The sequence below is a fragment of the Cucurbita pepo genome, chromosome LG05, assembly GCF_002806865.2.
Source record: "Cucurbita pepo subsp. pepo cultivar mu-cu-16 chromosome LG05, ASM280686v2, whole genome shotgun sequence".
In the NCBI taxonomy this organism is placed as follows: Eukaryota; Viridiplantae; Streptophyta; class Magnoliopsida; order Cucurbitales; family Cucurbitaceae; genus Cucurbita; species Cucurbita pepo.
In genome coordinates this window covers 5,668,857-5,690,002 of record NC_036642.1, presented here as the reverse complement: position 1 = coordinate 5,690,002, position 21,146 = coordinate 5,668,857, and the positions used below count along the sequence as shown (strand labels likewise).

Below are 21,146 nucleotides of genomic sequence, written 5' to 3'. Positions count from 1 at the left end.
TCCTTTAATCATGAATGGACAACCAAGAACAATTTGCTTCCTAGATTGCCTAATTTTGGTCCTTTTCAATCATTAGTGACTCATACTACACAATTTACGGTCTTCAATGTTTCTAAAACGTCTGATCATCCCTATTCGGGGCATACTCGTTCTCTTCTCCAATCGATGTAGGACCCTCCAATCCACTCCTTTGGGGTCCATTGTCTTTGCTGGCACACCGCCTCGTGTCCATCTCCCTTCAAGTTTCAACCTCCTCATAGGCACATCTTCTTTTTTGGGTTTTCCATTTCGAACTTCCTCTTAAGATTTTTAAAACGTGTCTGCTAGAAAGATGTTTCCACACCCTTTATAAAGAATGCTTCATTCTCCTCCCAAATCAATGTGGGTCTCACAGCACCACAACACACACTCGATCGATTTAGATAAATACAAGGAAGAAATATTGATCGTAGCTTGACCTGATATAGTCATCTACAATGTATATATATATATAACTATCTACCATATAACTTATACGGTGTAAGCTAATCAGCAGGCTCGACAGCTAATGAAAGCTAATTATCACGAACGCTAGAAATTTGAATTTTTTTTTTTTTTTTTTTTTTTATTGTTCATAAGTTTGAAAATTTGAGTCAAAAGTGTGAAGAATTAGCACATGGGTCTTCGCCGCCCTTACCAAATGCTTTTTTTAAGCATTACAATGTCGACGTCATCTCCCCTTTGTAACATTAATGTTCCATACTTTTCCTTGTTGCTTGTGTAGGAGGGAATGTTTTGCTTTGACCACAACTATAATTCAACTCCATGAGAATGCCGCCACACTAATACAACTTCATTATTGTTCGCTTTCACCTGTTACGTATTGCCGTCAGCTTTACGGTTTTAAAACCCGTCTACTAGGGAGAGGTTTACATACACTTATAACGAATGTTTCGTTCCCCTCTCTAACCGATGTGGGATCTCACAATCTACCTCCCTTGGGGTCTAGCGTCTTTGCTGACACACAGCTTAGTGGATTCTAATACTATTTATAACAACTCAAGCTCACCGCTTGCAAATATTGTTCTCTTTGAACTTTCTCTTGTGGGTTTCCCCTTGAGGTGTTAAAATGAGTCTGCTAGGGAGAAGTTTTCACACGCTTATAAGGAATGTTTCGTTCCCCTCTCCAACTAGTGTGGGATCTCACATTGTCAGTTCTACCCCACGTTCCATTTAGCTTCTGCAATTGGTAACGAACCTTATGAGTATCGAGAGAAGCGGTCCTTTTTCAATGGTTACTACTCGTCAACAAGAGATAGAAATGTCCATATAATCTGCAGAGTTGAGGCTCCATGAGGACCCCACCCTAAATAGGGCGGGGAATAAGGATGGAGTATCAAGAGATTTCCCCTGTTAGCTAAACGGGACTAGAAACATGGATTATATTCCCTATTCTCGCTCCAACCCCGCCTTACCCAGTAGACATCTATATCTAATTGGAGAGCTAACAACCGATAGGTTTCACATATCAAACAAATTCGATATAATTGTCTACCACTCATGTATATCTATTATATTGTCGGAGTAATTTCGTAGTTCCAACGGAGTGGACACGATCCGATGGTCCAGATTGAAGAGAAAGGGTGGGCTTATGTTGCTTAAGTCCACGCGTAAAAAATTTGTTCTTGAAATGGGATAGACTCATCATAAGTCAATATATATGTGATGTCCCACATTGGTTGGGGAGGAGAACAAAACACCATTTACAAGGGTGTGGAAACATTCCCCTAGTAGACGTGTTTTAAAGCCTTGAGAGGAAGCTCGAAAGGGAAAGCCCAAAGAGGACAATATCTGCGAGCTCTAATATGAAAAGGGTTATGGCCTAGGGCTCTACCCAACCCTCTTCGAGCTTGTCTTTGACACTCGTGTCGCCTCGTTCTCTCAAACTTTGCATATGCCTCGATTTATCTTCAATGCACATTGTTGGTGTGTTGAATGATGCACCATACTTCTCGGTCACATCATGACACTTCTTAATCTTATCTCAAACATGACCGCATGGGTGCCATTTGAAGGTCGCCTCTTGTCTGTCTTGGCGTGTGGGGTCAAAATCTATTTATCTCAGTGAGATAATGACACTCGTATAACAGCTGTGACATTGATTTATGAATTTACCTAAAAACCAAATTAAAATAGAGTTCATGTTAATCGAGTAATTAAAGGACTTTTATGTCTTAATGTTCTAATTAACTCCAACAAAATTGGAAAATGGAGACAGAGATAATGCCGTCTCTAATCACAAAAAGTCATAAAATTTGAAAATTTAGACCTTTTATTATTTAATTAAAATAATAAAAAATTCTTTTCCCACAATTATTCCAGGTTGAAAACTTAATTTTACACGTGACACCAAACTTAATAATTATTCTCAAATAAATAATTTTAATTAAATTATATTAAATAATCCAATTAATTAAGCATATTATATTTCTAAAATAAAAAATATTTAACAAATATTAAGAAAGAATTTGTATGACAGGTATAAAATAGTTAATTATTATTAGTTATAAAATTAATTTGATTTAATTAATAATGTTTTAAATTTATGATATATCTCTCCAAAATAACTAATTAATTATACCTAAATAATCAGTGACACGTACTTTTACATTAAATTTATGTTCGGTGTTTAGATCTCGAACCTACACCCTAAATAGTTACTAGGACGTAGTTGTATTGTAACAATGGTCACGTTCAATAGTTTTTAAACGAGAAGGACTCGAGAGGTTTGGAGATACCTTTCGAGATTCTAGATTTAACATAAAATTTGGGTTCGAGTCCGGCCAAGCCTCTCGAACCTGACTCGAACCTAGCTAGCCATATTGCTCGTTAACGAGGCAGCTCGAACCTAAGTGTTTGGAGTTAATGAGGCAGCTAGCCATCCAAAGGCTTAAGAGACCATAATTTCATGCCTTTTTTCTCCTCTCTTCTTTTCTCTATTTATATCTCTGTTTTTCCCTCTGCAACTCCAACTCATCTCTTCTTCTTCTTCTTCTTCTCTTTGCTTCCGTTCGTCAATAATGGAAGGAAGTGATTCAATCACCACCGTTTCGTCTACTCCACTATCTCAATCTCCTTCTTCTTCTTCTTCTCCCGCTTCACCGCCGCCTCTCGTTCTCAGTCCTTGTGCGGCCTGCAGGATTTTGAGGCGGCGATGTGCCGGAGGATGTGTATTGGCGCCCTATTTCCCTCCCACTGAGCCGGCGAAGTTCGCCATCGCTCATCGAGTTTTTGGCGCGAGTAATATCATTAAATGCTTGCAGGTCTTTTTCATCCGCCTTTTATATTCTGTGAATTCGTTGATATGATTGCTGTTTTTTTTGTTTAACTTTGAATTGACGATCGATTAGTTTTGAGGCTCTTATCAATGAACTAGGGCTGAAAAATAATCGTTGATTTGTTATAAACTTTGAAACTAAGGGCCTTGTTACTTCCTTGTTTCTTTTTTCGTTTTGATTTGTGTGTTAATGTGAAACGTAATCGGAAAAGCCATTAAAGGAGGCTCCAACGTTGTTGTAAAAAAGGAGGCAAAAGGTTTTACACATTAAGAAACTACGCAACTGGAAAAGGATTTTTCTGAAATTGACTTTTCTCAAGATCTTGTTGAATTAAAGCCCTAAATTATTTGTTCAATCGACGCATATAGGACTTTTCGATCGAACATTTTGTTTGTTCCTAAACTTTCTTCGTGATGTCTTTTCAGCCAGCCACTTAACCTAATAAGTATCTCAATTTCAATCCCTAACTTGAACATTATATTAGAGTATGTTTATAATATAACTTTTGAAGTATGGAAATTTGAATACAACATTCTGTTTGATTCTGTTTGATCTGAATACAACATCCTGTTGCGAACTGAAATTGTTTGTTGGGGATAATTACAGGAACTGCCTGAATCACAAAGGGCCGATGCAGTGAGCAGCATGGTTTATGAAGCAAATGCGAGGATCAGAGACCCTGTTTATGGATCAGCAGGGGCCATTTGCCAACTCCAAAAGCAAGTCAATGATCTTCAAGCGCAGCTAGCGAAGGCTCAGGCTGAGCTTCTCAACATGGAATGCCAACAAGCCAATCTGGTGGCCTTCGTTTGCAGGGAATTAGCTCAGTCTCACCACCAGTGTTTTGATGATTTCAATGCCAGCCCTCACAGCGGCTTCCATAGCATCACCCAAACCAACTTCGATGATTATAGCAATGTAAACCAAATATGGGAACCTCTCTGGACATGAATTATCTGATCTTTTGGTTTCTGCATCTAAGGTGTTTGATAAAAGGTTCCAATGAATTTTCACCAAACTCTTGAGCCAATTTCTGCTTCAAAAGGAGGGAAATTAAAGCTCTCTATCCTCAATTCCTCTGTTAGGCCAAAAAAAAAAAAGAAAAAAAAAGTAGATGCCATGTATACCAATTGCTTAAACTTCTCTCGTTTGAGATAAAATATTCATTTAAATGGAGATATTTTCAGTTTAATGTTCATATTATCGTTATAAAGTAAAATGTCGATCAAATATAAGCTATTACAAAAAAGGGTCTTCACCAACGTGAGTATAGTTTGAAAGTTTAAATTTTCGCTCTCGTATTTGCTATATTAGAAAAACTATAATCTTTATAATAGTTGTATTATCTAGCACAAATTATTTTTAAATTATAAATATTGCAATTGTAAGGTTACTCTCGATCTTAAAGTTCTTAAGGAACGAGAAAAATTAGATTAAATTGTAATGATTCTATAATTCAAAAGTTTGACGGTGGTAATATTTATTATAGTTTGTGTTTATAGTCCTATTTAAAGATTTAATAATACAAGAAAAAATTAAATATCTATTAAACATTTTTTTAAAGTGAATCAAATACACCGAGAGTTGTAATTATTTTATCTAAAAATAGTTCTAAAAATGTGTATGAAAATTTTGTAGCGAAATATATATTCTGTCTTTGAAATTTAGATTTAGCCTTCCATTGATCACTAAAATTTTAAAATAACATGTTTTAATTCCAAAGTTTGATATTCAAACTGGTTTTAAATGGTACTTCAACGAGTAGTTGTCTAATGAAAGAATGATATACTGTATACGATTTTGCGAGATGACTTATTATCTCTTCCATTCTTTTCTTCTTCTACCTCATCTCGAGCGCGGCTTGTTATCTTTACTTACCATCCTCCTCACCAGCCGCCTCGTGGGAAGAATATTGATTTTCTCGAACTCTTTATTGACCACATCGACATAGTTGAACAAAACGTGATTTTTGGAAGTGAAGTGTGTACGGGTTGGTTTAGTAAAAGAAAAAGGCACAAAAAAAGAAGCTAAAATTCTAAATTCCAACACCAATTTGCGAAATCCTCATTCATTTTATTATTCAAAATGGAAAAAGACATAAAGCTTACGCCTCATGTGTTCTACACTTCAAACCATTTGAATTCAACCGCCTTTCTTTTTTTTTTTAATAAAAATAAAAATTAAATAATTATAATAAAATTATAAATCCTTCCCACCATAATTTATTTTTTATTCTATATATTCAAAATATAATTTTTTTTATTTATTTTAGATTTAAATTTTTGACGTTTTAATAAAAAAATATATATATATATTTTTTTAATTCGTATTAAACTAAAAAATTGCTTTTAATAAAGTTTAATTTCTTTCTCTTTCTTTCTTTCATGTTTACATTTTTCTTTCCAACCAACTTTCCGTACTTACTTTATTCTTATATTATTATTATTATTTAACTTTTTCTATAACTTATCTTTTATTTTAAAATTAGTCCCGGCCATAAACTAATAATTATTTCAATTTAAAATCAAATTTTTATTAATTATTTCACGATTTTAAAACGTGTCTACTAAGAAGAGGTTTAAGAAGCCCAACATCCTCTCTAGTTTATTGCTCGGTGTCTTGCTCTAATACCATTTGTAACAACCCAAATCTACCACTAGTAGATATTGTTTGTCGTTCGGTGTTTGACTCTAATACCATTTGTAACAGCTAAAATCCACCACTAACAGATATTGTCCACTTTGGCTCGTTATGTATCACCGTCAGCCTTACGATTTTTAAAACGTGTCTGTTAGAGAGAGGTTTCCACACTCTTATAAGAAATGCTTCATTCCTCTCTCCGATCAATGTAGGATCTCACAATCCACCACCTTGAGGGCCCAATGTCCTCGCTGACATACCCAAACTCACTACTAGCAAATATTGTAAGCAAGCCCTTTATGTATCGTCGTCTGTCTCACAATTTTAAAACGAGAAATGGGTTAAAGAACCCACGTGAGGAATTAATTTGTAGTACTAGGATTGTCCAACAAATAAAGTCGAAGTTTGAGTCAAATAAAGCTTCTACCTTTGGTTTCTTGTTCCCTTATTTATTTATTATTATTATTGTCCGCTTATGTTGATGACATGTTTGAATAAAAACATGATTTTTGTTGGTTTTATTTATGGAAAAAATACTGTCTGTTTTTTAACAAAGACTTCTTTCTTTTCCTATTTAAATGTAACATGAGGTGAAGCCTTTATTTATTTATTGAAATAATTGCATAATTTTGAATTCAACTGTGGTGGAGAGTGTTAGATGAACACGACTCTTCACAATAGTATGATATTGTCCACTTTGAGCCTAAGCTCTGATGGCTTTGCTTTAACCTTCTCCAACCAAAAGACATTATACCGAATATTCTTTATTTATAAATTCATGATCATTCTCTAAATTAGCTGGACTTTTATCTTCCAACAAATAGAACACTAGAGATTTTATTTTATATATTAAATGATTTAAACTACATTTGTTTTCAATAATTAAATAATTACATTTTATTTTATTTTTAAACTTTATATTCCTTTTAAAAAATTCTAATAATATATATATTTTAAAAATTTGTATTAAACTTTTAATTTAATATTTAATAAATTCGAAAATTGTTAAGACTTCTACCATAAATATAAAATTATATTAGATATAAAATTTAATTTTATATTTAAATAGTCTATTAATTAGAAAAATATATTAAAATATTAGACTCTATTACTATTTTTTAGGTAAAAATCTGTCGGATTAAATAGAATTTATGTTATTTAATCTAAATAAAATAAGGAAAAAATAAATTCTCCAACTAAGTAAATGGAGCGGTTGCTTCCCATTTTTAAATATTTATTTTTTTTATTCATCGAGCTTAAAAATTTGTTCCAATTTTAATAAATAATTATCGGTATTAATTAGAAAAAAAAAATGATATTATACAGCAAAAATTTGTACTATATTTTGTTAATAAATTATGGTAAATTTTAATAAATAATTATCGGTATTAATTAGAAAAAAAAAATGATATTATACAGCAAAAATTTGTACTATATTTTGTTAATAAATTATGGTAAATTTTAATAAATAATTATCGGTATTAATTAGAAAAAAAAAATGATATTATACAGCAAAAATTTGTACTATATTTTGTTAATAAATTATGGTAAATTTTAATAAATAATTATCGGTATTAATTAGAAAAAAAAAATGATATTATACAGCAAAAATTTGTACTATATTTTGTTAATAAATTATGGTAAATTTAATTTTACATCAATATTCGTTATATCTTGAAAGGATAATTGGTCATCGGGCTGAGAACCGGCCCGTTTTACTTCCATTGAAAGGATAATTGGGCCGTCACCAAAAGCCCAAGTTCCAACTCCTTACTTGGAATGGGCGGCCCAGTAAGTTTCTCCGAGGGTCCAATCAATAATATATATTATTATTTTTGTAATATAAAATTTTAAGTTTTTAGAAATTATGTTAAAATATATTATATTTTTGCTTATTAGAATCATATCGGATTTATTAGTATGTGATACATTTTTTTTAATGGAAATTATTTAATAATATATATATATATTTTAATATGGATAATTTTTTCTCGCAAAAAACTCAATCTCTATAAAAAAAAAAAAAAAAAAAAAAAAAAAAAAAAAAAAAAANTAAGGATCGACATAGATTGCGAGACAAAGATAAGGACGGATCAAAATTAATGATAAATGTCTATCAATAACTGTGAAGTCTATGAGTGATAGGTGATGAGATGGTTGCAACGTAGTGCAGGTACACGCAGTTTACTAAGTAATAAAGTGAAGTACTTCGAGCATCGAACCCAATGGCACTAAACACAAATTTAATTTTGCAGTCACATTTTTCCTATCTATATACTGTCACATCGGGATAGAAATCATAGTTCAAAATACGAGTTTGACTCGATTTTACTTAAGCTTGCTGTTTTTGACTAGATTGACAACTACAAACGTAGACACCCTAAACAATAAATTTAGACAGTAGATCTAAATGCAGTTATGAGTACAAACTGGGTGTGGGAGGCACTCGGTCCTCCTGACTTTCAAGGGCCATTGTAGGTGCACTGGACACCATGCAACGTGTGGGCTCTTCCAACTGTTGGACCATACCTCCAGCTAAGGCGTTTCCAGGGTGGGCAGATCGTTAAACAAAAAAAAATAACTCTTCCCGAGACTTTTATTGATGTCTACGAACTCGCTAACGTGTTTATCACTGATAGATTTATGAATAATTGTAATTCACCGACGATGAATCATTGCACGGACTAAGGTCTATCGATGTATATCTATTTGCGTATTCATTAGTTATTATGCTTACTAATTACAATTCCCTTGTGTGTTTAAAAAGCATAATTACTTTGTTCTTACAAATTTTTATTGCGTCATCCTCTCGGGAATATAGAGCCCAATGTGGACTCCGGCCGACCAGACCTCTCAGAATCCCGACGGGGAAGACTTAAACGCCGTAGTTTCCGCGCAGCTTCGTGATCTCATGGACGCCCTTGCACTCGATTCGGACCATGAATTTTCCTATAAACTTCCAATCGAAGAAGCTCTCGACGCATCACTCGCTTCCTCTGCCTCTTCCTTCACTCCTCTGCCAGAATTTCAAGAACTCGAAGGGAATGATATCACGACAATCGGTACGCTCCACTCCAGTGAACTCGGGGAATGCGATCAAATATTCCAAGAATGGCTGCAATCGGCGTTCGACACTCGCAGGACTCACGATTCCGGGGAGATTCTAAATATTCCCGATGGTGACTTGAGTGAGCGCGGATATAGTATTGAGAAATCCTTCGGGGAGGGATCCTCGAAGAGCGAGGAGAATCAGGGCGTTTCTAGCCTCTATTTCAAGGGTCTTGTAAGTGAGGTAGGGATTGGAATAGGTGTTGCGATTTGTAATCCAAAGAATGAATTAGTCTTCGAGGTGAAACGACGTCTTGTAGGAAACGAAAGGAGCAAAATGGTGGCTGAGTGTAAGGCTTTGATTGCAGGGCTGAACGCAGCTATTGATTTGGAATTGAAGCAACTTTGTTTTTACTGCGATTACTATCCGCTTTATCAATTTGTAAGCCTTCTCTATACTTTTGTTTGTCGTTTATTCTTGAACAAATTTCTTGCAGTTACTTGTTTATCATTAGCATCCGATATAATTTCGTGTTGGTTAAAACTTTAGCTGTAATCTACAAGTAGTGCGTCGATCAAGAGACGTTTATATGAACCATCACGTGGCATGGGGCCCTTACGTTTTACTTTCATAATAGTCTGGTTTCTTTCTGTTGAGTATTAAGTTGATAGAAAGGGATCATAAACTCATTCTCCATTGTTGAATTACTTGAATTACGACTCTCCATAATGGTACGATATTGTCTACTTACTTTCTTGGCTTTGCTTTGGGCTTCCTCAAAAGGTTTCATATCAATGGAAATGATATTCCTTACTCATAAACCCAGGGTCATTCCCTAAATTAGCTAATGTGAGAATCCCTCCCAACAATTCTCAACAATCCTCCCCTTGAACAATGTACACTATAGAGCCTCCCCTAGGGCCTATGGAACCCTCGAACAACCTCCTCTTAATCGAGACTTGACTCCTTGTTTGGACCCCTAAGGCCTATGAAGCCCTCGAACAACCTCCCTTTAATCGAGGCTCTCTTCGACATTTGAGGATTTTATTGACATGGCTAAGTTAAGGGCATGATTCTGATACCATGTTAGGAATCACGACTCTCCATCAGGGTATGATATTGTCCACTTTGAACATAAGCTCTCATGATTTTGCTTTGAGCTTCTCCAAAAGGCCTCACACCAATGGAGATGTATTCCTTACTTATAAACCAATGATCATTCTCTAAATTAGTCGATATAGGACTCCCTCCCAACAATCCTCAACATCGGTTACCTGAAATGTGATGTAGAATTCCAAAAAGGTTGGTATGAATAGCTGAGCTCAGGGTTAAGCTTTTCACTTGCACTTTATGTCTAGAACTACAATAAAGAATCCAACCTCATATCATTAACCCATGTTCAGGTAACTGGTAGATGGCTGCCCAAGCAGCGCAAGGTTGCCGCTCTATTCAGACAGATAACTCATCTTCAAGCACGTTTCGACTCTTGCTATCCCAGGCTTGTGGCTCGACATGATATCAAATTTGCATTCAAACTAGCCAGAGAAGCAATAGTTCCTCAGATCACACAAACTGAAGATCCTGTCCCAAAGAAGCTAAATGAGACTTGTGTTATTTGTTTGGAGGATTGTGATGTTAATAGGATGTTTGCGGTTGATGGCTGCTTGCATCGGTACTGCTTTTCTTGTATGAAACAACACATGGAAGTGAAATTACTTCAAGGTTTGGTGCCAAAGTGTCCGCACGAGGGCTGTATGATCGACCTCAACGTTGATAGCTGCACAAAATTCTTGACACCTAAAGATATGGCTACCATGCGCCAACATCTTAAAGAGGCTTCCATACCAGTTTCTGAGAAAGTTTATTGCCCATATCCGAAATGCTCGGCTCTAACGACAAAAGGCGAGGCCTTGGAATACACTAAAGATGTTCTTGGTAGTGCCAACCAATCTGGATTGAGGAAATGCATCAAGTGTCATGGTCTTTTCTGCATCAACTGCAAGGTTCCTTGGCATAATCTCGTTTCATGCAGGAACTATAAAGGGTCAAGTAATCTGGAATTAGAAGATGTGAAATTGAAGTCCCTGGCATCGACGTGCCTGTGGCGCCAATGTGTGAAATGTAATCACATGATTGAACTTGCTGAAGGTTGCTATCACATGACTTGCAGGTAATCTTATTATTCCCATCTTACTTGAAATTCTTGGTTGGCATGAAGTTTTGACAGATTATGTACATTTTTCTGCACACCAACTTGAATTTGATTGAAGGATAGTGATCAAAATAGTAATATGAATGCCTACAATACCTGCAAGTTGTCTAAACCAGATCTAGTTTGCACTTGTTCATTTCTTCATCCAACTTTGAGTTGATCACAAAATCAACTCTTTGCTCGTATTTTCATTGCAGATGCGGTCACCAGTTTTGCTATAAATGTGGAGCGGAATGGAAAGTTAAAAAGGCGACGTGTTCTTGCCCGCTCTGGAGTGAGGATTGTATCTGGTATAATGATAATAATAGGGAATTGGATCTTGATGGTATATACTTAGATGAAGAAGAAGAAGAAGAAGAAGAGTTTTATGATTCAGATGATGAACATTATTATCTTTGATCAAAAAATGAGAAAGAATAGAAAAACAATCCTTCTTGTTTATCTTCAATTTGAGTCAAATGATCTGATCCAACTGGGGAATTGATTTTGTGCCTGTAAATTGCCTGTTCATAGATAGATATTGACATAGTTGAACTTTGTTGGGAGCTCTCTTTTTTTGTTTAACAGGTTTTAATCATCAATCAAATTTGCTTCCTCTCCTCCCGGTGTGAAGCTGCTTTACACATTCTGAACTTAAAAGGTAACACTTTCTTCTTCTTCATTTCTATTCTCTATTATTCAAAAGTAGAGTGATATTATTCAAAAGTAGAGTGATATCTCACATTGGTCGAAGAGATCGAAACACCCTTTATAAAGGTGGAAATCTTTGTAGACGTGTTTTAAAGCCTTGAGGGAAAATCCGAAAGGAAAAGCCCAAATAAGACAATATCTACCGGCTGTGTGGTTGGGCTCCCCTCAAGAAAAAGCCCAAAGAGGACAATATGTGTTATGTTTTTTTTTTTTTTTTTAATGTATACATGTATACATGTATATATATATATATAGATATACACACACTTATGTATGTAATTTATATATATATATTAATTTAGAAATAGTTGGTGGTGTGAAACTTGACACTGCTCTGGCCTCTGTCATTTTCCAATTTGTCGTTTTTTGCGTCTTTTTCCAGGTTCTCCAGCCGACGCTGTCGTCGTCAAGTCAACCTTTTAAGAATTGTATTTATTTGGGCCCGTTTAAAAACCTTTTATTTATTTATTTATTACTATACAAAAACTATATATGTTTGATAATTTATTTATTTATTTATTTATTTTAAAATAAGAGAGATGAAGAGATGTTTAGAGAGAGAAAAATGTGTGGAGGCATGAAAATAAAAATAAAGTTTTAGAGAAATATTACTACGTATGTTATAAGAAAAAGGAAATTTCAATATTTTATTTTAAGAGAGATAAAATTGGATATGAAAGTTAAATAAATAGAAAAAAAAAAGATTTATGTAGAGATGAAAAATTGATAGAAAAAAATAAGAAATTTTTAAAAGAGGAAAAAAAAAAAAATTAAAAAAATGAGTTTTTGAAAAATATAAATCGGTTTTTATTAACTTTTTTTTCTTTTCCTGGAAATTTCTTATGGTTTCTTTGGCACGGGATTTATCGAATTTTTAGTCCCACATTGAGTAAATTAGGAGAAGAATATGTATTTATAAATAGAAAACACCATCACTGTTAATAAAGAGGTAAAACAGTTAAGAGAATTTGGAGAAGGCGTGATGGATAAGGCTTTAATTTCTACCGGACGGTTTTGCATTTTGCCGCTGATTTTAATAATAATAGACCGAGTCTTCTATTTTTTTAATGTAGTTGTTGAAGGAAAGGAAACTACAAAGGCTTTCCACGAAGCAAGTAATTGTAGACTCACTTGTAAGCGCAGCCAATTCCACTTCGAATCCGTATCTTTTTTAGCAGCGCTTCTCCGTCGGAATCCATGGTGGATGGGTCAGTAATCCTTGATTCCGGCCTAGATGACGATGAACTCGCCTACGACCTCCAGTTGAAAGAAGTCATTGCCCTTTCACAGACCCAGTTTTCTCCCCCTACTTCCTACTCTCCTCCACCATCGGCTTCATCCCGATCGTCGCCCTTTCTCGACGACGATAACGAGATGCGCTATGCGACTAACCTATGGACGTATCTGACCTCCGATGACGACGGGATGGGGTACGATTATCGGATGCCCTCTGATACGGACGTATCTGCTCTCCTTGATCCTTTATTTGATTCTGAAAGTTACAGATTGTATTTCAAGGGTTTGGTCGGCAAAGAGACCGCCGGAGACGTAACGATCATTGCGGTGGCTGTTTTCGATTCGAGAGACGATTTATTGATACATGTGAGGAAGCCATTGGAAGCTGCTCGAGAAAACGAGGCCGTCAGTCCCGAGGTTGCTGAGCTTATGGCCTTAATCAAAGGGCTTGAGGCGGCTCTTTCCCTTCACTTGGAACGAGTTTCCTTCTTCTGCGATGACTATATGCTTCACCAATATGTGAGTTAGCGTACATTTCGAGCAAACATTATGAAATATTTGATTCTGCCGTTTCATGTTCTTGTTCGTTTTGCTGTAGATGTTAATTCTGTTCTTGTTCATTGTTGGATTGTTCCGAGCCCTGATTGTGTTCATTGTTAGATTTTATAGCATAAACATTATAATATTTGATTCTGCCTTTTCATGTTCTTGTTCGTTTTGCTGTAGATGTTAATTCTGTTCTTGTTCACTGTTGGATTGTTCCAATCCCTGATTGTGTTCATTGTTAGATTTCGTAGCATAAACATTATAATATTTGATTATGCCCTTTCATGTTCGTGTTCATTTGGCTGTAGACGTTAATTTTGTTCTTGTTCACTGTTGGATTGTTCCAAGCCCTGATTGTGTCCATTGTTAGATTTCGTAGCATAAACATTTAGTGCTATCAGTGATTGATTACCGAATGCAGGTTACAGGCAGATTACGGCCAAAACTGAGCAAGATTGCAAGTCTAGTCGAAAAAGTAGCTTTTCTACGAATGCAATTCTCTTATTGTGAACCCTTTTTGGTAGAACAAAATGTGATGAAAAGTGCCTTTAAATTAGTAGAACAAGCCACAGCTTCTCAGATAAATGCAGAAACTAGCAACACCCAGAACTTGCTAGAGAACTGCAAGATTTGTTATGTAGATAACGAATTGGATCAAATGTATACTGTTAATGACTGCCTTCATAGATACTGCTTCTCTTGCATGAAAAAGCATGTTGAAGTGAAGTTTCTTGATGGATCTGAGGCAAAATGTCCTCATGAAGGCTGTAAATCGACAGTGGGTATTGAGAATTTTGAAAAACTTTTCCCCCCAAAAGTAATTGAAATCATTCATCAACGCTTCAAAGAATCTTCCATCCCTTTTTCAGAGAAAGTTTATTGCCCACAACCCAGATGCTCTGCTTTGATGTCGAAGACTGAAGTTTTGGATTATACAAAAGACATTCTTGGAAATGCAGAGCAATCTGGAGCTAGGAAGTGCATGAAATGCCATGGACTTTTTTGCATCAAATGCAAAGCCACTTGGCACAACGACATGACGTGTGAGGAGTACAGGAAGTCAAGCCATGGCACTCAAACGGAAGACGCAAAGCTGAATTCTCTGGCCAAGGAGAAGCTCTGGCAGCCATGTCTGAGATGTGGCCATTTGGTTGAGCTTGCAGAAGGATGCTTCCACATCGTTTGCAGGTTTGCTTTCTTCTTTCTCCTCTTGCATTTCTGCTTGCAGAAGGAAGTCACCTCGTTATTTGCTGATGTTCTTCAGATGTGGACATGAATTCTGCTATTCCTGTGGAGCTGAGTGGAAGAACAGGCAGCCAACATGTTTGTGTCCGATGTGGGATGAACATCTTATCTTAAATGATGAACAGTAATGGATGGATGTTGGGGAGATTGCTTGAGGAATTCAGGGCGGATTATAGGTTTCTCTCTAATCTTAAGTGATCATCATATCTTTTTACTATTAATTACAACATTGATTGGCTGTGCTAAGCTTAATAATTACATTCTTATAAGGCAATAATATATTCTTGAACTATGTAGGTAAATTAAGTCGATTTTGTAACTGCCCAAACTCATTCTTAATCGATATGGTCAGTTTTCACACTTTTGTAAAGAATATTTTGTTTTCTCTTCAATCAATGTGGGAGAATGTTTTGTTTTCTCTTCAATTAATGTGGGATCTCACAGTCTACCTCTCTTTGGGGTCCAACGTTCTCGTTGACACAGCTCTGGATGTTTGATTCTAATACCATTTTGAATGGTCAAAACCCATCGCTAACAGATATTACTAGCTCTTGTCTACGTATCACCATCAGCCTCACAATTTTAAAACGTGTTTTTATTAGGAAGAGGTTTCTACCCTTTATAAAAAAGATGTTTTGTTCCCAGTCTTACAATTCACTCCTTTTGGGCCCAACGTTCTCATTAGCACATTGCTTTAACAGCTGCATTTTCAAATTATGAGGGTGACGAATATTTACTAAGGGTAAGTTTGGACTGTTACACTTTTTCTTCCAATGTCATAAATTAAGTGGTTGAACATTTAAGTCTTTTTCTCCATCATTTATAACAATTTAGTAAGTAAAGAGTAAGAATCTAATGTTTATGGTAAAGTTTCAATTGTGTGGTTTTTTCTTTACAATTTATAGGCATATTTGGTTTACATCGGTGAAAAACATTAAATCTAAAGAAATATTAATAAATTTTAAATTAAAGAGATTAAGTTAATAAAATTTTTGTATATTAAATTTTAGAGATGAAATTGTTATATACTTAGAAAGTATATGACATTAAATCAAATATGAAATAACATTTAATGACTAAATTATTAAATTTTGAAAAATTAGTAATTAAAAGGTTCGGATTTGGGGACGACCCGAATCGTGTTGAGATATATTATTTATGGAATATATCTTAGATATTATATCTTAATATTCTTCAATTTATGATTTAATTTAGAGTATATTTTATTTTATTATCAGTATTTAATTATTTTATATTTTCCTCGTTTGTACTTTTTGTATCCTATTTAAAAGATATGAATGATAATATACACATTCCCAATTATATTTTCTATCTCATTCTTAACAAATCGCAAGTGGATGCAACTGGAAATTTAGAGCAATTTCGTGAAAAAAAAAAAACGGGCGGCGGTTTTGTCGGGTAGCGACTGATTTGATCTCTCCAACAACCGAAGAGACTGGTGGTCGTCGGTGTCGCCCTCGCCACCGCCACCACCACTTTCGGTTTCTTTCACCGGATCTGCACCAACCTTCGCACTGCCTACAATGGAGAAACAACATATATTCCTTATTCCTTAATATTTAATATTTTTAGTTTCTCCAAAAAAAAGTAATAATAATAATAATCATAAATAATAATATATATATTCCTTTTAGCTTCCCAAAAAAATTGCTTTTTAAAATTTTAAATTATATATATATATATAATTTAATTAGATTTCTTTCTATTTCAATATTGTGCATAATTTAGAAATAAAGTAGATTTTTAGTAATATTATTTGATTAATTTAATAAAGTTTTCTTTTGGTAGGAATTTTGTCATATTCTTAAACTTTTCCAAATTACAATTTTTTTTTTTTAAAAACAAATTATTTATTAATTTATCTTTTCTTCCTATATGTATATTTCACATCTACTCTCTCTTATTTTTCTAAAATTTTAATGATTTAAATTTTTATTTCAAATAATTTAGATAAAAAGATAGTCATTACACCTAATTCACAATAAATAATTTTCTCTAATTCAAAATTAATCCTACTTTATTTACTTCATTTTATAATTGATTTTATAATTCAAAATTTATAACAATTATTTATCACTGCCTATAATTTTTTTTTTGTAGCATTTCTAAATACTAATTTTTTTTTGTAGCATTATCCACATATTATAATATAATAAAATATTGTAAAAATTTTGAAAAAAAAGAAAAGAAAATAAAACATAAGAATTAGAAAAAGAATAATAATAAAATAAATATAAATGGGCACGGAAACCAGAGACATTGTTCGAGCAATCCCAAAACCTCTCTGTCTCTTTTTTTTTTTTAATAAAATAATAATAATAATAATAAATTTTTATTATTATAATAAACGAGTTTAAAAAATAATTGAATTCGTCTCCGTCTTCGTCTTCGTGTTCGTGTTCGTGTTCGTCCCCACCCACCACCACAGCCATCACCATTGCCTTTTCGCTTCCTTTTCTTTGTCAACGTTTTTCCTTCTACGAACCCTAAATTCTTCTACTTCTCTCTCTCTCTTCTTTTTCACTTTGCGTCTCATTGAAGCCTTTTCGCAATCACTTTGTTTCTGTTTCCCCTCTTTATTTGAATTTAATTCCACTTCCAGAACGCTGAATTTTATGCTGCGTTTTGATTCCTTTCACGCCCTCCGCGATCTTACAGTGTGGTGATCTGGTTCTGAGACCGACGGAATGACTTCGACAGTGCCGCCGCCGTCGTATGCTGCTCGCCATGGAGTGGGAGGTGGTTTTGGTGAGCCGGAGAATTTTGGAGATCAAGCTATGGAGTTTATTAAGGCGGCTGGGGAAATGGCTGTGGAGTTTGGGAAGGGGTGTAGGGATATTGTGGTGCAGAGTTTGGGAGATAAGGAGTCGTATCTTGTGAAGACGTTTGGGAAGGGCTCGTACATTGAGAAGAGAGTTAGAGGGCCTTGTGAGAAGGTTTGTGCTAAATTGCGATTCTTCAATGATTACTTGCCCGAGGATAAGGATCCGTTTCATGTCTGGATGGTCATACTGTCCGTTTCCGTTGTTGTTTTGGCAGGTGAAATTCTGGATTCGCTTGTGCTGTATCTGTGTTTTTTAAGCGAATTAATTTCAACTGTGTTCTTCGAATTTTACTTCATTTCAATACTTGGTTACTTGAATCGTTTTCGCGCTTCTAACCGACTGAAGAATTGTTTTGTACCTCCCTGAAGAATTTCCTCTGAAGAGTCTCTTTAATGATCTGGTTTGTTTATCTACAGTTTTAAGTTTAGATGCTCAACGCGATGATATTTCCATCTCGCAAATTAAAAAGGTATACATACATCCTCCGAGCGCCAGGCGAGTAATGCTTCCCGACGGTAGATTCTTGGCATACAAGGAGCAAGGTGTTCCTGCGGACAGAGCTAGATTTTCAATGATAGCTCCTCATTCTTTCCTCTCTTCTCGGCTTGCAGGTTGTATCGGAGGGGTTAAAATTTCAAGACATTATTACGTTAAGCTATTCCTGTATATCTTTCTGCAACCTTTTCTATCTGTAAATTTGAACGTATTTTCACGGTATTCTTATCCTTAGGAATGCCTGGGCTTAAGACTTCACTGTTGGAAGAGTTTGGCATTCGCTTGTTGACATATGATCTCCCGGGCTTTGGCGAGAGTGATCCTCATCCTCAAAGAAACCTTGAATCTTCAGCAATGGACATGTCGTATTTAGCAAATGCTTTGGGCGTCAATGACAGATTTTGGGTAATAGGGTACTCGACAGGGAGCATGCATGCTTGGGCTGCTCTTAGATACATTCCTGATAAACTTGCAGGTACGAATTAGTTAATTCCATTGTTCTTCAGTTTAGTGCTTAGATCTCAATGTAGAAATGTAACATTACTAAAACAAACAAGGGCTTGGAAGAATCTAGTTTACATTCAGTAGACCATTGAAATAGTATGCCAGGGAGGGATTTTAAGCCAACTGTGCGAGTGAGAGGAAGAGATGGAGATAGGGATATTGGATGATGCGAATACCCAATTACATATTCAGAGTTGTAATGACACATTGGTGATAGAATCTCTGATGCTCATTGGCATCGTGCTGCAGGTGCAGCTATGTTTGCTCCAATGGTTAATCCCTATGATCCAAGTATGAACAAGGAGGAAAGACGTCGGACGTGGGAGAAATGGAGTAGAAAGCGGAAATTTATGTACTTCCTAGCTCGAAGGTTTCCTACCATTCTTCCTCTGTTTTACCGTAACAGCTTCCTGTCTGGGAAGCATGATCAGATTGATAAGTGGCTGGCATTGTCACTAGGAAAAAGGGTGAGACATTATTATCCACAATCACAGTCGGTTTATCTTCACAATCCTTCTATTGTAAGGTTTCCTACTGTTCTTCCCCGTTAATTGATGATTACACACCTATGATATTGATATGCTAAGAATGTTCTCATGTTTATCATGTTATGACTGAAGACAACTATTGCCCGCGGATACCCAATTCATGTTTTGTAATATTTTCATGTGTAATGTGTAGTTCTAGGCACCTATTGTCAGGCTCTTTGCACAAAACTTCATAGTGATTGGTCCAAGCCATTTAGATCCTGAGACTGCGTAGAAAACTAATACAGTGTAAAGCATCACTTGAGATCTTAACATTATTTTTTCAGGATAGAGCTTTAGTGGAGGATCCTCTCCATGAAGAGTTCTGGCAAAGGGATGTAGAAGAATCAATCAGGCAAGGTAATCCAAAACCTTTCATGGAGGAAGCTGCATTACTTGTGTCAGATTGGGGTTTCAGGCTTCACGACCTCAGATTAGAGAAACGACGAGTAAGATCCTTGATTTATTGGCTCAAGTCATTGCTAGGTGATGTCCAAGAGGAATTCACAGGCTTCCTCGGTCCTATACACATATGGCAGGTTAGATTTTGATTGCTCATGTTCATATTCGTCAAAATTTAACCTTTCCCCTTTACTAAGATGATATCAATGCCCACTACCGATTATAGTGGCCTCTGCTTCCCCTGAACTGGCTGCTGAATGACGTCTAAGCAATACAACTCCTACCTTTTCAAATCTTTTCAAATTCTAATTGGAGCTGTCAATTGTAATCTGATTTTCCCCTTTCCCTCTTGATCTCATATGTTCATTCAAACAGGGGATGGATGATATGGTTGTTCCACCATCCATAACTGATTACGTGCATCGAATCCTACAAGGAGCTGCAGTTCATAAGCTCCCATATGAAGGCCATTTTACCTATATCTACTTTTGTGATGAATGCCATAGACAGATATTCACAACCCTCTTTGGAACCCCACAGGGCCAACTGAACAATTCTCATCTCGATCAGACTTCCTTCGATTGCGACACAGAAGATCTCGAAGCTCAAACCGACAGTGATCCTACTGCAGATTAAGAGAGACATAGCTGCTGTAGTTCACTATAGATAATGTAAATACCATACAATTGTTCTGTTGCTTCTCTAGCAGGTATAAAGGGATACAGAAAGTTACAGTTTTCTTTTTCTTTTTCTTTTTCTTTTTTGCCCCATTCCTTTTATAGCAAAATTCTAGTGAACCTGTCAAAGGTGCAAGTTACTCCTTGCAATAGAAGTACAAACAAAGCAGAATTTTGATTTTTAAACTTCATTTACATTTTTGTGCTGCTTTGGATGTCTTGTTGAACACAAACAATCGAATAAAGATCCAATTCATTATGCTCCGTAAGTTGTGGTCTCAGTGAGTACACAAGCAAAACTTTTCTCTGTGAAACGAATCTGTTTCATTTTGTTACTCTCCATTGATGATATTAATCACTTTCAAGATCAAAAGGCTCCTGGCTAATTTCTTAAAAGATACAATCCAATGAATAGGAGATGAAGTAAAAATAATGGAAGTCGGACCGACTCTCCTGGAAGTCGTCTTCCACGCCCAGTTTCATCAGCCTCAACAGCATCAATAACTGGGGACAGATAGTCAAGATGATGAAATCTAGATGACAAGAAACTGAATGAATTCAGATGGAAAAAGTTCCTTCGACCCCATCTTAGGCTGGCAAAACCCTTCAACCTGAGTCGTAGGTAGCGGTCGAGACTTATCTTTGACCATCATCTTCTATCTGTCTCAGAAATGAACGAGTTTGTCGAAGGTAAGATGGCCCTTTCCTCACCCTCAAGAACGAGTTCGTCGCCATTCCTCAAGCATTCCGTCTTAAATTT

General features: G+C 35.5%; 4 protein-coding genes across 4 annotated transcripts; all 4 read left to right on the top strand.

The window, feature by feature from the left end:
• The first annotated feature begins 3,015 nt into the window (after positions 1-3,015).
• LOC111794499 (LOB domain-containing protein 1-like) lies at positions 3,016-4,417 on the top strand. Its single transcript, XM_023676539.1, has 2 exons — positions 3,016-3,302; positions 3,924-4,417. The coding sequence occupies exons 1-2, from the start codon at positions 3,060-3,062 to the stop codon at positions 4,266-4,268; spliced, it is 588 nt and encodes a 195-aa protein (XP_023532307.1). The 5' UTR covers positions 3,016-3,059; the 3' UTR covers positions 4,269-4,417.
• Positions 4,418-8,790: 4,373 nt separating this feature from the next.
• Positions 8,791-11,690, top strand: LOC111794431 (probable E3 ubiquitin-protein ligase rbrA). Its single transcript, XM_023676444.1, has 3 exons — positions 8,791-9,447; positions 10,410-11,176; positions 11,416-11,690. The coding sequence occupies exons 1-3, from the start codon at positions 8,869-8,871 to the stop codon at positions 11,615-11,617; spliced, it is 1,548 nt and encodes a 515-aa protein (XP_023532212.1). The 5' UTR covers positions 8,791-8,868; the 3' UTR covers positions 11,618-11,690.
• Positions 11,691-12,916: 1,226 nt separating this feature from the next.
• On the top strand, positions 12,917-15,250 carry LOC111794438 (ATP-dependent RNA helicase DEAH12, chloroplastic-like). Its single transcript, XM_023676453.1, has 3 exons — positions 12,917-13,663; positions 14,112-14,878; positions 14,955-15,250. Exons 1-3 carry the CDS (start codon positions 13,106-13,108, stop codon positions 15,061-15,063), a joined length of 1,434 nt encoding a protein of 477 aa, XP_023532221.1. The 5' UTR covers positions 12,917-13,105; the 3' UTR covers positions 15,064-15,250.
• Positions 15,251-17,336: 2,086 nt separating this feature from the next.
• Positions 17,337-20,577, top strand: LOC111794432. Its single transcript, XM_023676445.1, has 6 exons — positions 17,337-17,995; positions 18,198-18,392; positions 18,512-18,751; positions 19,030-19,247; positions 19,595-19,846; positions 20,085-20,577. The coding sequence occupies exons 1-6, from the start codon at positions 17,644-17,646 to the stop codon at positions 20,343-20,345; spliced, it is 1,518 nt and encodes a 505-aa protein (XP_023532213.1). The 5' UTR covers positions 17,337-17,643; the 3' UTR covers positions 20,346-20,577.
• The last annotated feature ends 569 nt before the right edge of the window (positions 20,578-21,146 follow it).

What these genes read in the sequence shown, in the direction of transcription:
- LOC111794499 (XM_023676539.1), top strand. Translation starts at nt 3,060, where the DNA reads ATGGAAGGAAGTGATTCAATCACCACCGTTTCGTCTACTCCACTATCT. An exon ending in ATATCATTAAATGCTTGCAG is followed by an intron (nt 3,303 to 3,923) that starts GTCTTTTTCATC and finishes GGATAATTACAG; the next exon opens with GAACTGCCTGAATCACAAAG.
- LOC111794431 (XM_023676444.1), top strand. Translation starts at nt 8,869, where the DNA reads ATGGACGCCCTTGCACTCGATTCGGACCATGAATTTTCCTATAAACTT. An exon ending in ACTATCCGCTTTATCAATTT is followed by an intron (nt 9,448 to 10,409) that starts GTAAGCCTTCTC and finishes ACCCATGTTCAG; the next exon opens with GTAACTGGTAGATGGCTGCC. An exon ending in TGCTATCACATGACTTGCAG is followed by an intron (nt 11,177 to 11,415) that starts GTAATCTTATTA and finishes TTTTCATTGCAG; the next exon opens with ATGCGGTCACCAGTTTTGCT.
- LOC111794438 (XM_023676453.1), top strand. Translation starts at nt 13,106, where the DNA reads ATGGTGGATGGGTCAGTAATCCTTGATTCCGGCCTAGATGACGATGAA. An exon ending in ACTATATGCTTCACCAATAT is followed by an intron (nt 13,664 to 14,111) that starts GTGAGTTAGCGT and finishes TACCGAATGCAG; the next exon opens with GTTACAGGCAGATTACGGCC. An exon ending in TGCTTCCACATCGTTTGCAG is followed by an intron (nt 14,879 to 14,954) that starts GTTTGCTTTCTT and finishes GATGTTCTTCAG; the next exon opens with ATGTGGACATGAATTCTGCT.
- LOC111794432 (XM_023676445.1), top strand. Translation starts at nt 17,644, where the DNA reads ATGACTTCGACAGTGCCGCCGCCGTCGTATGCTGCTCGCCATGGAGTG. An exon ending in CCTCTCTTCTCGGCTTGCAG is followed by an intron (nt 18,393 to 18,511) that starts GTTGTATCGGAG and finishes TCTTATCCTTAG; the next exon opens with GAATGCCTGGGCTTAAGACT. An exon ending in GTCCTATACACATATGGCAG is followed by an intron (nt 19,847 to 20,084) that starts GTTAGATTTTGA and finishes TCATTCAAACAG; the next exon opens with GGGATGGATGATATGGTTGT.